Source organism: Macaca nemestrina, chromosome 10 (assembly GCF_043159975.1).
Source record: "Macaca nemestrina isolate mMacNem1 chromosome 10, mMacNem.hap1, whole genome shotgun sequence".
Taxonomy (NCBI): Eukaryota; Metazoa; Chordata; class Mammalia; order Primates; family Cercopithecidae; genus Macaca; species Macaca nemestrina.
Genome location: NC_092134.1, coordinates 136,385,605 through 136,401,362, shown reverse-complemented (window position 1 = coordinate 136,401,362; position 15,758 = coordinate 136,385,605). Strand labels below are relative to the sequence as shown.

The 15,758-nt window shown below is 48.3% G+C and overlaps 1 protein-coding gene across 4 annotated transcripts in view; it reads left to right on the top strand.

The window, feature by feature from the left end:
* CD4 (CD4 molecule) overlaps window positions 1-15,758 on the top strand; it is a 33,305-nt gene that overhangs the window by 939 nt on the left and 16,608 nt on the right. Inside the window, exons 2-4 of one of the 4 annotated variants that reach the window (XM_011745629.3) lie at window positions 5,541-5,719; window positions 9,780-9,895; window positions 10,015-10,179. In XM_011745629.3, coding sequence (XP_011743931.2) covers window positions 9,847-9,895; window positions 10,015-10,179 — 214 coding nt within the window. In that variant the 5' untranslated portion in view covers window positions 5,541-5,719; window positions 9,780-9,846. 4 annotated transcript variants of the gene reach the window in all.

Below are 15,758 nucleotides of genomic sequence, written 5' to 3'. Positions count from 1 at the left end.
AAATAGGGAATTTAACATTCTCAGAAAGTGCTGAGACTGAGCTTTTGCGTATGAAATGCCCTAAAAGTTGCAGATACATATCCTTAGCTAAATACGTCATTTGAGAAATGGATTCGAAGAGAATTGGTGGTATGGGTTTCATGAGGCCGGGAGAGTTGCAGAAGGAGGTGCAGCTCCTCCTGGGCCTGGCCGGGTGTGAGGGAGAGTGAGGACTCACCATCCCTCCTGATGGGAAGCCCTGTACCATCTCAGCCTCTCCGCCCTCAGGCCTTTCCAGCCCCTGAGACCTGATGGCCTTGAAGTCATGCTGTCTCTGGTGTCCTCTGCTTTTCCCACATAGGCTTCTTCTGGGAGAGAGGTTTCCTGGGGTAGGTTCTGATCTCTCAACATGGAAAGGCCCCATTCTTGATAATTCAAAGATTTCACTCTGAGTGGGATAGTGCTTCCTGAATGCCCTGCTCTTGTGGGGGACATTTTTATCTGGGCAAGGCTAAGAGTAGGGCCTGATGGGGGAGGTCACTGCTACTTCACATTTTGACAAATAATTCCTTATGTTGTATCAGATGCTGTAGGCTGATACAAAATGGCCGCCGCCCTCAAAGTCAGACGAAGGAGCCCCTGAGGACAGCGTTAGAGACACTCGGGAGATGATTTCCCTCTTTCAATGTGGGAGCACTTATATGGGAGAGGTCTATATCTAGATAAAAACTCCTCCCACCATTGGTGCTAGGCAGAACCTTGAGGGCAGCCCTAGGCCCTGACCCTGGCCGTAATGGCGGGGTGGCGCTGAGGGGAATTGGTTAGACCAACTGTTTTGCACGTTTTACTTTCTATTATTGTTTTTGAGACGGAGTCTCGCTGTCTTGCGCAGGCTGGAGGGCAGTGATGCGATCTCCACTCACTACAGCCTCCACCTCCTGGGTTCAAGCGATTCTCCTGCCTCAGCCTGTCGAGTAGCTGGGATTACAGGCGCCCAACACCACGCCTGGCTACTTTTTGTATTTTTAGTAGAGACCAGGTTTCACTATGTTGGACAAGCTGGTCTCAAACTCCTGGCCTCAAATGATCTGCCCACCTTGGCCTCCCAAAGTGCTGGCATTACAGATGTAAGCCACCACAGTGGGCCAGTCTTGCACACTGTAGACACTCAATAAATGTTTGTTGAATGAAATAACTGTGATGGGCCGGGCATGGTGGCCCACACCTGTAATCCCAGCCCTTTGAGAGGCCGAGGCAGGAGGATGGCTTGAGTCTGGGAGTTTGAGACGAGCCTGGGCAATATGGTGAAACCCCCATCTCTACAAAACCCACAAAAGTTAGCTGGGCATGGTAGTGTGTGCCTGTGGTTCCAGCTACTTGGGAGGCTAAGGTGGGAGCATTGCTTGGGCCTGGGAGATGGAGGCCACAGTGAGGCCTGACTGTGCTACTGCACTCCAGCCTGGGCGAGAGTGAGGCCCTGTCTCAAAATAACTTTGATGAAAGTGGGGAATCAGAGGCAGACGGGCAGGGGTCTGGGTTTGCAAAGCGCTGAGTTTGAGCTCTGTTCTGTATCTTTGAGGGGATGAGGGGAGGAGGGTGGGCACGGTTCCCCCGATGTGGGTGTCTGAGGCGAAGAAGAGGATGGCGGAGGTTGCAGCCACCAACCACAAGAGTTCCTTAGAGGGGTCACAGTCTCTAGGAAGTTTATAGGAAGCCAGTCAGCAGTAGAGAGGGTGAACGCGGTGGGGCACATCCCGCGGCTGGGCTTGAGTGTGCTGCTTGGGGGTTATGGAGAGAAGATAAAAGTGCCTGTGGGACCACAGACTCTCGCTGTGGTGGAGCTGGGCCCTCTTACCCTCCCAAGCCTCGCTCCTCATCCCATCCCTGGGGGCCAGGGGTGAGGGCGGCAGGAACCTCAAGGCTCTGAGAGAGTGCGTGGTGTGTGTTGCCATTTTGGTCTCATCTCTTTCTCAGTCTCTCTTTGCCTCACTTTGGATCTATGCTCTGTGCATCTGTCTTGCTTCTCAGAATTTCTTCTTTTCCTCTTTTTTTGTACTACCCTGCGCTTTGTGTGTGATTGTGGATTGTGTGTGCGTAGCTGTTGCTTTAACAAGCTGCTCCAGGTCTCTCCCTCCCACATCTTTCCCTCCCCTCCTCCCTTGAGGCCTCTGTGCATTCTGGGGAAATCTGTCCATTTCCCTTTGTCCACGGTGTCCCTCCCACCCTGCAGCCGGCTCCCTCACATCCACCCTGGGCTGCAGGCGTGCTCGGCAGCCTCCCCACAGATCAGAGCTTGTCCAGGGTCTATATTGCTGCCAAAGGCCAGGAGGCCTGTGTACAGACCGGAAGCAGCTAGAGCTTAGTGGCAGCTGGAGAGGGGAAGATTATAAAGGAGGAGAGGCAAGGGGCATTCCAGGGGAGCCCGGGAGAGCCAGCATGACCTCCTGGCATATGAGGCACAGAGGAAGACAGACACAGACACAGGGAGCTGCAGGCTGGGGGCATAAGCTGGGGGCTGGGAAGCATAGATACAGAAATGCACAGATGTGAGCTGAGAAGCAAGCAGAGAGAGAGAGAGAGAGAGAGAGAGAGAAAGAGAGAGACGTGCTAGGGCTTGAGGGACCAGAGAGCCCTCCCAACCTCTCTCGGAGTGCTGGTCTACAGGATGCTACTGTACTAGGGTAAGGCACCTCTGGGGACGCTGAGTATGGGAATCAAAGGCCAGATCTCTGTGGTGGCAGCGGAAGCCCAAAGCACCAAAGCAAGCATGCTGGAAACCCACAGCCTCCTCCACTTAGCAGAGCCTTGGGGTGAGATGAGGCGGAACAGGGAGCTGGGGGCAGGGAGGTGGCTGTCTGCACAGACCTCAGGACCATGGAGCAGGGGGAGTCAAAACAGCCACCATGTGGGGAAGGGTCAAGAATGCCTCTAGTCTTCCCCAGGCATCTTATCAGGGTAAGCTGGATTTGGACCCCAGAGAAGGGATATCCTATATGGAGACTTCCCCTCTTTCACTCCCTGCTCACCAAGGACACAGTCAGTCTGGGATGGGGGACAGTGGGAACCACTCTTTGGTATGAGGCTACTCCTATTCTACTCTTCTCACTGCAGCCTTCCCCTAGATGCCTCCTGTGCTGCATGCTAACCTGTAGACACTTCACCATGGCTGGTGGCTAGTCTCCCTTCCTCGTTTCTCAGAACCTCCTTCCTGACCTCTTTTCTTCCTGCTTCCCTGGTTTAAACAAAATTGTTATCTATTTATCTATCTCTTTGTTTTTTTTTTGAGACAGAGTCTTACTCTGTCACCCAGGTTGGAGTGCATGGCGTGATCTTGGCTCACTGCAACCTCCACCTCCTGGGTTCAAGTGATTCTCCTGAGTAGTTGAGATTACAGGCGCCCGCCACCATCCCCAGCTATTTTTTTTGTATTTTTAGTAGATACGGGGGTTTCACGATGTTGGACAGGCTGGTCTCGAACTCCTGGCCTCAAGTGATCTGCCCGCCTCGGCCTCCCAAGGTGCTGGGATTATAGGCATGAGCCACCACGCCCGGCACCCGGCTTCTATCTATCTATCTATCTAATCTATCTATCTATCTAATCTATCTATCTATATCTGCCTATCTATATCCATCTATGATAGACAGATAGCTTTATATATCTATCCTAGCTATTGATCTATCTTATATATCTATCTTTTTTTTTTTTTTGAGACGGAGTCTCACTCTGTTGCCCAGGCTGGAGTGCAGTGGCAGGATTTCGGCTCACTGCAACCTCTGCCTCCCGGGTTCAAGTGATTCTCTTGCCTCAGCCTCCCAAGTAGCTGAGATTACAGACGTGCGTCACCATGTCCAGCTAATTTTTGTACTTTTAGTAGAGATGGAGTTTCACCATGTTGGCCAGGCTGGTCTCCCGACCTCAGGTGACCCACCCACCTTGGCCTCCCAAAGTGCTGGGATTACAGGTGTGAGCCACTGCATCCAGCCTTATGTATCTATCTTATCTGTCTGACTGTCTAATCTAATCCATCTATTTATCTTATCTATCATCTATTTATCTAATCTATCTGTCTATATGGCTTTTTTGTTTGTTCGTTTGTTTGTTTTTGAGACAGAGTCTTGCTCTGTCGCCCAGGCTGGAGTGCAGTGGCGCAATCTCAGCTCACTGCTGAACCTCTGCCTCCTGGATTCTAAGTGATTCTCCTGCCTCAACCTTTGGAGTAGCTGGGATTATAGGCCCATGCCACCATGCCCGACTAATTTTGTATTTTTAGTAGAGAAAGTTTTCACCATGTTGGTCAGGCTTGTATCGAACTCCTGACCTCAGGTGATCTACCCGCCTAAGCCTCCCAAAGTGCTGGGATTACAGCTGTGAGCCACCGTGTCCGGCCCTCTATGTCTGTCTTTATCATTTATCTATCTATCTATCTATCTATCTGTCTGTCTGTCTGTCTGTCTGTCTATCTATCTATCTATCTATCTATCTATCATCTATCCATCCATCCTAATCAGTTTTATCTATCTTATTAATCATCTATTTAATCTGTCTGTGTGTTTATCTAATCTATGTATCTAATCTATCAATCTATCATCTAATCTATCTAATATATCTAATCTATTTGATCTATCTATCTATCTATCTATCTATCTATCTATCTATCTACCTACCTACCTGTCTATCTCAAGCACCTACCACATATTAAGCCCTGGCTACCTCCTCTCCCAGACAGATTGAGTCACAGGAGGCAGCTGACAAAGATGGAGTCACTTTCTTTTCTTCTGCTAAACCCCAGTAGGAGGACCGATTCCCCATACCTTCTGAGTGCTCCATTCCTCTCCATAGATTGTGTCTTAGTGCCCAGCAGGAAACACAGTCCACCTCCCATGGTTCAAGAGACTGTAAAAAGGGGGTTATTCATAGAGGTTAAGGGAATCAACCAACTTCTTGAAGCACAGACACAGTTAACAGCAAGAAGAGTCCTGAGGAAGTGAAAATGGTATTTCTGGAACCCAGAGAGTGCTTGCGCTCTGGATAAGGGGCCACCCCACAGAAGTTGTGGAGGGGCAGGGCTGCAGGTGAGGATGAACACACAGCTATTGACAGAAAATATGTCCAGGACAGGGATAGAGTAGGGAAAATATCCCAGCCTCTTTCCCCCACCCTTCCATCTCATCTCTGACAGGCACTTCCCACTGGCCAGCCCCAGTTGGTGCTGGAGGGCAAGAGAGTCTATGAGCCATGTGTGGCTGTCAGGCCTTTGGTGGAGAGCCACAGACAGGGTGGAGAGTGGCTGGCAGGGCCCCGGGGGGATGAACAGCATGGATTGGGATGACTTGGCTTCATCTATGCCAGAGCTGGGTGTGTGCACACACTTCAGTGACCCATTTTAGAAACAGAATTAATATGGTGAGTACAGAAAGAAGAAATCAGTGACTTTTCCTCCTCCATACAATTCAATTTGGCTTAAGTTACCGAAAGCCATCCCAAGTCCTCTGTCTGTCTCAGCTGCTGCCAGGCTTGTGGTGGCCACACAGCTGGCTAGACTGTCATCTCTGTCCTCAAGGGGCTCAAGCTGGTGGAGGAGAGTTGAGAAACCAAATCACTACACACAAGGTAGAAGGTGGAACGCACCCAGGAGCATGTCAACGGGGTGCTGTGGGACTTCAGAGTAGGCAGATCGTCACCAAACTTCAATGACAAAGGTGCCACTGGGGGAAAGAAGGACCAAGCTTGGAAGACAGAGTAAGTCTGGAGGCAGGATCCTGTCTCACCAGCAGGGGCCAGGTGCAGGCTGACCCCTTCCCCAGGCAGTCACCTCTCTGAGCTCGCTTTATATCCTGGGCCTGGATTCAAAGACACTTGAGCCCTGCTCCAACCCTCCTTTGAGGTGCTATCTCGGAGCCCTTTCTATAATCACTGCTCCAATCCCATGTCATCTGGTCCCCAGTTACCACATCAAGCTTCCGAAAGCTCTACATAGACCATGTCACATCTCTGCTCAAAAATCAGCAGTGGGTCCCATCACCTCCAGGACAAAGCTCCAGCTCTTCGACCTGCCTGTCAATATTTGCAATCATGACCTGCAAAAATTAGCTGGGTGTTGTCATGAAAGGATCACTTGAGCCTAGGAGTTCCAGGCTGCAATGACCTATGATTGCACCACTGCGCTCTGGCCTGGGTGACAGAGTGGATCTAAACTAAAAATAAAAAGATTTACAGTCAAGCCCCAAATGCTTTTCCCATACCTTCTTCCACCATCTCCTCCCTGAGCCCTCTCTTTCCCCCAAAGCCTCCTCGCACATCCCTACCACCTTCGCACACCTCAGAATGGGGATGCCTCTCCCCTTTCCTTTCCATCTAACTTACGGTTTTCAAACTTGAGCGTGATCAGTCACCTGGAGATTTATGAAAACCCAGATGACCAGACCCACCCCTAGTTTCTGATTCAGCAAGTCTAGGGTAGGGCCGAGGATTTGCATTTCTAACAAGTTCCCAGGTCATGTTGCCACTGCTGCTGATCCAGGACTTTGGGAATCGCTCCTCTAACCTACAGCTGTCCATTCCCCAGGGTCCATTCAGAGCCTCTGTGCCCTGCCCCCTCCACCCCCAGTCTCACTTGTCTGCCAAACACACAGGAATCTCTTCTTCATCCAAACCCTGGACCAACGCCTTCTGCTTGGCCCACTCAGAGGCCTTGTAGGGTTGGTCTGATATTGGACAGAGAAATGGTCCTCTGCTCTTTCTCCCCTGACCTCTCTGAAAGGGGCCTGCCCTCCACACCTGTGGGTATTTCTTGCAAGGTGGAGACTGAGAGACTGAGAAAAGAAATAAGACACAGAGACAAAGTATAGAGGAAGAAAATGGGGCCCAGGGGACCAGCACTCAGCAAGTGAGGACCTGCACTGGTGCTGGTCTCTGAGTTCCCTCAGTATTTATTGATCACTATCTTTACTATGTCGGCAAGGGGAATGTGGTGGGGCTCTAGGGTGAAGGTGAGGAGAGGGTCAGCAGAAAAACATGTGGGCAAAGACTCTGTGTCATAAATAAGTTTAAGGAAAGGTGCTGTGCCTGGATGTGCATATAGGCTAGATTTATGTTTAACTTTACACAAACATCTCAGTGCAGTAAAGAGTAACAGAGTAGTGTTGCTGCCATGATGTATCGCCTCCAGCCATAAGGCAGTTTTCTCCTCTCTCAAAATGGAATGTATGATCGGTTTTACACCGAGTCATTCCATTCCCAGGGACGCGCAGGACACAGATACCTTCCTCTTATCTCAACCGCATAGAGGCCTTCCTCTTTCACTAATCCTCCTCAGCGCAGACCCTTTACAGCTGTGGGGCTGCGGGGCTGTAAGGTCTTTCCCTTCCCGTGGGGCCATATCTCAGGCTGTCTCAGGGGGGAAATCCTGGACAATACCCAAGCTTTCTCGGGCAGGGGTTCCTGCAGCTTTCCACAGTGCATTGTGTTTCTGGTTAATAGAGAGTGGAGAATGGCGATGACTTTCACCAAGCATACTGCCTGCAAGAACTTTTTTTTTTTTTTTGAGATGGAGTCTCGCTGTCACCCAGGCTGGAGTGCAGTGGCGTGCTCTCAGCTCGCTGCAAGCTCCGCCTCCCGAGTTCACGCCATTCTCCTGCCTCAGCCTCCCGAGTAGCTGGGACTACAGGCGCCCGCCACCATGCCCGGCTAATTTTTTTTGTATTTTTAGTAGAGATGGGGTTTCACCATGTTAGCCAGGATGGTCTCGATTTCCTGACCTCGTGATCTGCCCGCCTCGGCCTCCCAAAGTGCTGGGTTTACAGGTGTGAGCCACCGCGCCCGGCCTGCAAGAACTTTTTTAAAGCACATCTTGCACAGCCCTAGATCCATTAAACCTTGATTCAATATAGCACATGTTTTTGTGAGCACAGGTTTGGGACAAAAGTTGCAGATTAATAGCATCTCAAAGCAGAACAATTTTTCTTAGTACAGATCAAAACGGAGTTTCTTATGTCTTCTTTTTTTTTTTTTTCCCCCGAGACGGAGTTTTGCTCTTGTTGCCCAGACTGGACTGCAATGACACAATCTCAGCTCACGGTAACCTCTGCCTCCCGGGTTCAAGCAATTCTCCGGCCTCAGCCTCCCTGGTAGCTGGGATTACAGGCGTGTGCCACCGCGCCTGGCTAATTTTGTATTTTTAGTAGAGCCGGGGTTTCTCCATGTTGGTCAGGCTGTCATGAACTCCTAACCTCAGGTGATCCGCCTGCCTCGGCCTCCCAAAATGCTGGGATTACAGGCGTGAGCCACCGCAGCCGGTCAATGTCTTTCTTTTTCTACACAGACACAGTAACAATCTGATCTCTCTTTCTTTTCCCCACACCTCTCACACTATATCAGGCCCCAATCCTTGGGAATGTCACCTTAGAACTGTCCCACACATTCCCACAGCCACTTGGCTCAGGCCCTTTGTTCACCAGGATGGTTGCAGTCCTGCCTTTGGTGCCTCACCTCCTCCAGTTCTTTCACTCAGCAGCTTCAGGGGTCCACGTGGCAAATCTAATCACCTTCTTCTCTATAGAAAATCCTCTGCTGGCTCTCTAGTGCCCAGGATCCAGTCCCAGCATCTCAGCACAGCCTTCAAGCATTTCCACGTCCTGGCCTGGCTCCATGGTCTCCCCACCAATTTGTCACCTTCTCCGTGCATCCTTTTCTGATCCCCTCTTCACTCATCCCAGCAAAGAACCCCCTCCCGGCCTGGGCATAGCATTTCCTGGTGTGTATCTCCGAGCATCCAGTTAGGGGTGTGCAAGTTTAGTTTGTTACCAACTGATGTTGTGAAGTCCCACAACCATCATTTGTTGGTGCCACAAACAAAGAATTGGACATGACACACACAAATAGCAAAACAGCAAAAAGTTTATTAAGCACGGTACAATCCACTATGGATCGAGGATGACCTGCGAATGGTGTCAGTTATGGTTTGTTATACTTCATGCCTTTTCTATGTGTCTTTTTCTCTTCTTCCTCAAGCTGCCTAATCTTTAGCTGGCATGTGCCTTTTGATTGACAGGTGAGTTGCTCAGTTTCTTGGCCTCTGTGTGCTTGCGTGTCACCTCCTTCCCATAATTTGAAGTACATGCATGATATGCACTCTGAACCTTAAGTAGCCAATTACTATATGGGGTCATTTTAAGGATATCTTCTTTTCTCTGGAGTACATTTGCTTTTTTTTTTTTTTTTTTTTTTGAGGAGTCTCGTTCTGTCCTCCAGGCTGGAGTGCAGTGGCACAATCTCGGCTCACTGCAACCTCCACCTCCCTGGTTCAAGTGATTCTCCTGCCTCAGCCTCCTGAGTACCTGAGACTACAGGTGTATGCCACCATGCCCGGCTCATTTTTGTATTTTTAGTAGAGTCAGGGTTTCACCATGTTGGCCAGGCTGATCTTGAACTCCTGACCTCAAGTGATCCACCCACCTTGGACTCCCAAAGTGCTGGGATTACAAGCATGAGCCACTGCACCCAGCCCAGTACATGCCCATCTCTTAGGAGCTGCTCCTTACTGGTTTGGTTTGGATCTAGCCAGCCATGGGGCTCCTTATTCACTTATTTATCTTACTTCTGTTTTTGCTCACTTCCTTCTTTCTCTTGCTTGTGCTCCTACTCATTCCTTCCTTAATCCAACCTCCAATTCCCTCTGCTGTTCTCCTGCCTCAAGTTCACTGGGCTGGCTGCAAGGGTCCTGAGGGAGAGGTTGCATATGGCCCCTGTATACTCCAGGTCAAATAAATGTTTGCTGACTAATGATTGGTATTTCCCTCAGGCCCTGCCATTTTTGCAGGCTCAGGTCCCTACTGGCTCAAGCCCCTGCCTCCCTCAGCAAGGCCACAATGAACCGGGGAATCCCTTTTAGGCACTTGCTTCTGGTGCTGCAACTGGGTAAGTTCTCAGACCTGGGGTCTCAATGCAGATGGCGTGGGAGGAAAGGCAAAGGTGGAGGATGGGGTAGAGGGGGACAGCGGCAGCATTGGGACCTGACTCCTTTCTTTTCCACCCAGCGCTACTCCCAGCAGTCACCCAGGGAAAGAAAGTGGTGCTGGGCAAGAAAGGGGATACAGTGGAACTGACCTGTAATGCTTCGCAGAAGAAGAACACACAATTCCACTGGAAAAACTCCAACCAGATAAAGATTCTGGGAATTCAGGGCTCCTTCTTAACTAAAGGTACGGCTCCCTGGCCCCCCATCCAGGGAGGAAAACACACTATGGATTGAAAGCCTTTGGTGTCTGAGATCTGCTCTTAGTTAAACTCTGGGATCCCAGAGGGCTGGGGTTGACAGAAACTCAGTGGCATTCTTGTCCAGAGTTTCCCTACACCAACTGCTGGTGGCCCAGGGAAAGGCTTTTGGTGGTATGTTAATTTGAATATTTTAATATTCATGAACTTATTTTAGTGAGTTTTACAACAATCACTACCACTTAACACCCATGATTTCTTGAGTATTGTTGCTACAGACCCATGTAGATAATATTTTGCACAGTGACTCATATCTGTAATCCTAGCACTGTGGGAGGCCGAGGCTGGAGGATTGCTTGAGTCCAGGAGTTCAAGACCACCCTGAGAAACATAGTGAGACTCTGTCTCTACAAAAAAAAAAAAAAAAAAAAAAAAAATATATATATATATATATATATATATATAGAGAGAGAGAGAGAGAGAGAGAGAGAGAGAGAGAGAGACAAGGTCTGGTTCTATCACCCAGGCTCCATTGCAGTGGTGTGATCTCGGCTCGCTGCAATCTCCACCTCCCAGGCTCAAGTCATCCTCCCACCTCAGCCTCACAAGTAGTTGGGACTACAGGCATGCACCACCATGCCTGGCTAATTTTTGTATTTTTTGTAGAAACAGGGTTGCACCATGTTGGCCAGGCTGGTCTCGAACTCATGAGCTCAAGTGATCCACTAACCTTGGCCTCTCAGAGTGCTGGGATTACATGCCGAGCCAAAAAAAATTTTTTAATTAAAAAAAAAGGCTAGCTGTAGTGGCTCACACCTGTAATCCCAGCACTTTGGGAGGTTGAGGTGGGCAGATCACCGCAGGTCAGGAGTTCAAGACCAGCCTGGCCAACATGGTGAAACCTGGTCTCTACTAAAAATACAAAAATTAGCCGGGCGTGGTGGTGCAGGCCTGTATTCCCAGCTACTCAGGAGGCTGAGGCAGGAGAATCACTTGAACCTGGGAGGCAAAGGCTGAAGTGAGCTGAGATTGCACCATTGCACTCCAGCCTGGGTGACAGAGCAAGACTCCATTTCAAAAAAAAAAAAAGTTGCAGAATTATTATTATTATTATTATTTATTTATTTATTTATTTGAGACGGAGTCTCATTCTGTCGCCCAGGCTGGAGTGCAGTAGCGTGATCTTGGCTCACTGAAACCTCTGTCTCCCGGGTTCAAGCGATTCTCCCGCCTCAGCCTCCTGAGTCGCTGGGACTACAGGTATGTGCTACCATGCCTGGCTAATTTTTTGTACTTGTAGTAGAAACAGGGTTTCACTGTGTTAGTCAGGCTGGTCTTGATCTCCTGACCTCATGATCCACCCGCCTTGGCCTGCCAAAGTGCTGGGATTACAGGCGTGAGTCACTGTGCCTGGCCCAGAATTTTTTTTTTCTACTTTTTTTTTTTTTTTGAGGCAAACTCTCGATCTGTTGCCCAGGCTGGAGTGCAGTGGGCATGATCTTGGCTCACTGCAAGCTCTGTCTCCCGGGTTAAAGCCATTCTCCTGCCTCAGCTTCCTGAGTAGCTGGGACTACAGGCGTGTGCCACCATGCCTAATTTGTGTATTTTTAGTAGTGACAGGGTTTGATCATATTGGCCAGGTTGGTCTCGAACTCCTCACCTCAAGTGATTCGCCTGCCTTAGCCTTCCAAAGTGCTGGAATTATAGGCATGAGCTACTGCACTCGGCATTTTCTCCTGATTTAAAGTATTATATGCTCATCACAAAATATTTGGTCAACGAAGGAAAGAACATGGAAGAAAATCAAATGCATGCATACTTCTACCACTCAGAGATATCCTCTGCTAACATTTTGATTTATTTTCATCCAATGTTTCTTTTTTTTTTTTTCCTTTTTGAGACAGGGTCTTACTCTGTTGCCCAGGCTGGAGTGCAGTGGCATGACCACAACACATTGCAGGCTCAAGTTATCCTCCCACGTCAGCCTTCCCGGGAGCTGGGACTACAGGTGCACGCCACCATGTTCACCTAATTTTTAATTTTTTGTAGAGATGAGATTTCACCATGTTGCTCAGGCTGGTCTTGAATTCCTAGGCTCAAGTGATCCCATTTTGGTCTCCCAAAGTGCTGGGAAAATAGGTATAAGCCACTGCATGTGGCCTATTTTCTTCCACTCTTGGTCAGTGTGGATAATATTATATATATAATTATGTAAATGATATCATACTGTATATACCTGTTATCCTACTCCTTCCTTAAGCTATACCATAATGAGACTATCAATTATTAGACTAACTTTTTTTTTTTTTGAGACGGAGTCTTGCTCTGTCACCCAGGCTGGAGTGCAATGGCACGATCTCAGCTCACTGCAACCTCTGCCTCCCAAGTTCAAGCAATTCTCCTGCCTCAACCTCCCAAGTAGCTGGAACTACAGGCATGCACCACCACGCCCAGCTAATTTTTGTATTTTTTTAGTTTAGTCTCTTAGGAATGCCATAGCAAAATACCATGGACTGGGTGGTTTAAACAACAGAAATTTATTTATCACAATTCTGATTTCAGGATGCTAGCATGGTCAGATTATGAGGGATCTCTTCCTAGTTTGCAGGCAGTTGCCTTCTTGCTGTGTCCTCACATGGCAGAGAGAAACAGAAGAAAACTTTCTCTTTTTTTGAGATGGAGTTTCGCTCTGTTGCCCAGGCTGGAGTGCAGTGGCCCGATCTTGGCTCACTGCAATCTCTGCTTCCTGGGTTCAAGCAATTCTCCTGCCTCAGCCTCCCGAGTAGCTGGGTTTACAGGCACATGCCACCGCACTCGGCTAATTTTTTTGTATTTTTAGTAGAAACGAGGTTTCACCATGTTGGCCAGGGTACTCTAGAACTCCTGACCTCAAGTGATCCTCCTGCCTCAGTCTCCCAAAGTGCTGGGATTACAGGCATGAGCCACCGCACTCGGCCTCCTTGTGTGTGTGCGTGTTTTTATGTGTTTTTTTTTTTTCTCAGACAGAGCCTCACTCGTATTGCCCAGGCTGGAGTGCAATGGCATGATCTCAGCTCACTGCAACCTTCACCTACCAGGTTCAAGTGATTCTCCTGCCTCAGCTTCCCAAGTAGCTGGGATTATAGTGCCTGCTACCACACCCAGCCAATTTTTGTGTTTTTAGTAGAGTCGGGGTTTCGCTCTGTTGGTCTGGCCAGCCTTGACCTCCTGACCTCAGATGATCCATCCACCTCAGCCTCCCAAAGTGCTGGGATTACAGGCATGAGCCACCACGACCGGTGAGAAAGAAAGCTTTTTGATGTCTTTTCCTATAAGGACACTAATCCCATCATGATGGCCCCATTCTCATAACCTCATCTAAACTGAATTACCTCCCAAGGGCCATATATCAAAATATCATCACACTGAGGGTGAGGGCTTCAACATGTGAATTTGTGGGGGACTCAATTTGGTCCATGGTATTCTGCACTGCCCCCTCAAATTTGTGTCCTTATTACATGAAAAATGCATTCATTCCATCTCAATAGCCTCCAAAGTCTTAACTCATTCTAGCATCAACTCCAAAGTCTAATGTCCAAAGTTTCATCTACATAGCATCTAAGTCAGGGCTTGGTGGCATGCACCTGTAGTTCCATCTACTCAGGAAGCTGAAGTGGAGGATCGTTTGAGCCTAGAAGTTCAAGACCAGCTTGGTCAACATTGTGAAACTTGTCTCTAAAAAACAAAATCAATAAATAAATGGAATTTTAAAATGTCATCTAAATCAGGTATGGGTGAGACTTGAGATATGGTTCATCCTGAGGCAAAATTTCTTTCCAGCTGTGAACCTGTGAAACCAGGCAAGTTATGTGTATCTAAAACACAATGGTATACAGGCATAGGATAGATGTTCTCATTCCAAAAGGCTCACTGGGATGGCAGTGTTATCTCCATGGTTCTCCACACCATTTTCACAATTTTGCTGTAAATCTAAAACTGTTCTTAAGAAGTTTGTTACAAAAAGATATCCAAATAACCCCCAGGAAGGCAGGAAAAAGAAACAAGAAAACAAAAAAAGCAGAAAACAAAAATAAAATGACAGATTCAAGCCCTAACATATCAATAATTACAGTCAATGTAAATGGTCTAATACATCTATTAAAATACAGAAATCGATAGAATGAATTAAAAAGCACAATTCAACAATATGCAGTTTATAAGAAACTCACTTCAAAAATAATGATATAGGGCAGGCCGCGGTGGCTCATGCCTTTAATCCCAGCACTGTGGGAGGGTGAGGCTGGCAGGTCACTTAAGGTCAGGAGTTCGAGACCAGCCTGGCCAACACGGTGAAAACCTGTCTCTACTAAAAATACAAAAAAAAAAAAAAATTAGCCAGATGTGGTGGTACATGCCTGTAATCCCAGCTACTCAGGAGGCTGAGGTGGGAGAATCACTTGAACCCGGGAGGTGGAGGCCGCAGTGAGCTATTGTACCACTGCACACCAGCCTGGGTGACAGAGCAAGGCCCTGTCTCAAGAAAAACAAACAGGTTGGGTGAGGTAGCTGACACCTGTAATCCCAGCATTTTGGGAGGCTGAGGCAGGCAGATCACTTGAAATCAGGAGTTCGAGACCAGCCTGGCCAACATGGTGAAACACTATCTCTGCAAAAAATACAAAAATTAGCTGGATGTGATGGTGTGAGCCTGTAATCCTAGCTACTCAGGAGACTGAGGCACAAGAATCATTTGAATCCAGGAGGTGGAGATTGCAGTGAGCCAAGATTGTGCCACTGCACTCTAGCCTGGGCAACACAGCAAGACTTTGTCTCAAAAAAAAAAAAAAAGGAAAAACAAACAAACCAATAATAAATTTAAAAAATAGGCCAGACACGGTGGCTCACGCCTGTAATCCCAGCACTCTGGGAGGCAAGGTGGGCAGATCATGAAGTCAGGAGTTTGAGACCAGCCTGGCCAACATGGTGAAACCTTGTCTCTACCAAAAATACAAAAATTAACCAGGCATGGTGGTAGGCGCCTGTAATCCCAGCTATTCAGGAGGCTGAGGTAGGAGAATTGCTTGAACCCAGGAGGTGGAGGTTGCGGTGAGTTGAGACCGCGCCATTGCTCGCTCTGAGTGACAGAGTGAGACTCCGTCTCAAAAAGTAAATAAATAAAACAAAAATAAATAAATAAATAAAGACCAGGTGCTGTGGCTCATGCCTGTAATTCCAGCACTTTGGGAGGCCGAGGCAGGCAGATCATGAGGTCACAAGATGGAGACCATCCTGGCTAACACGGTGAAACCCTGCCTCTACTAAAAATACAAAAAGCCAGCTGTGGTGGTATGCACCTATAGTCCCAGCTACTTGGGAGGCTGAGGCAGGAGAATCGCTTGAACCTAGGAGGCAGAGGTTGCAGTGAGATGAGATCGCGCCACTGCACTCCAGCCTAGGCGACAGAGCAAACTCTGTCTCGAAATTAGTTAATTAAATAAAAAGCACCCCAAAAAAACCCCAAAAGACCCACCCTACTACAACTGACATTATATTTAATGGTGAGAAACTGAATTCTTTCTCCCTAAGA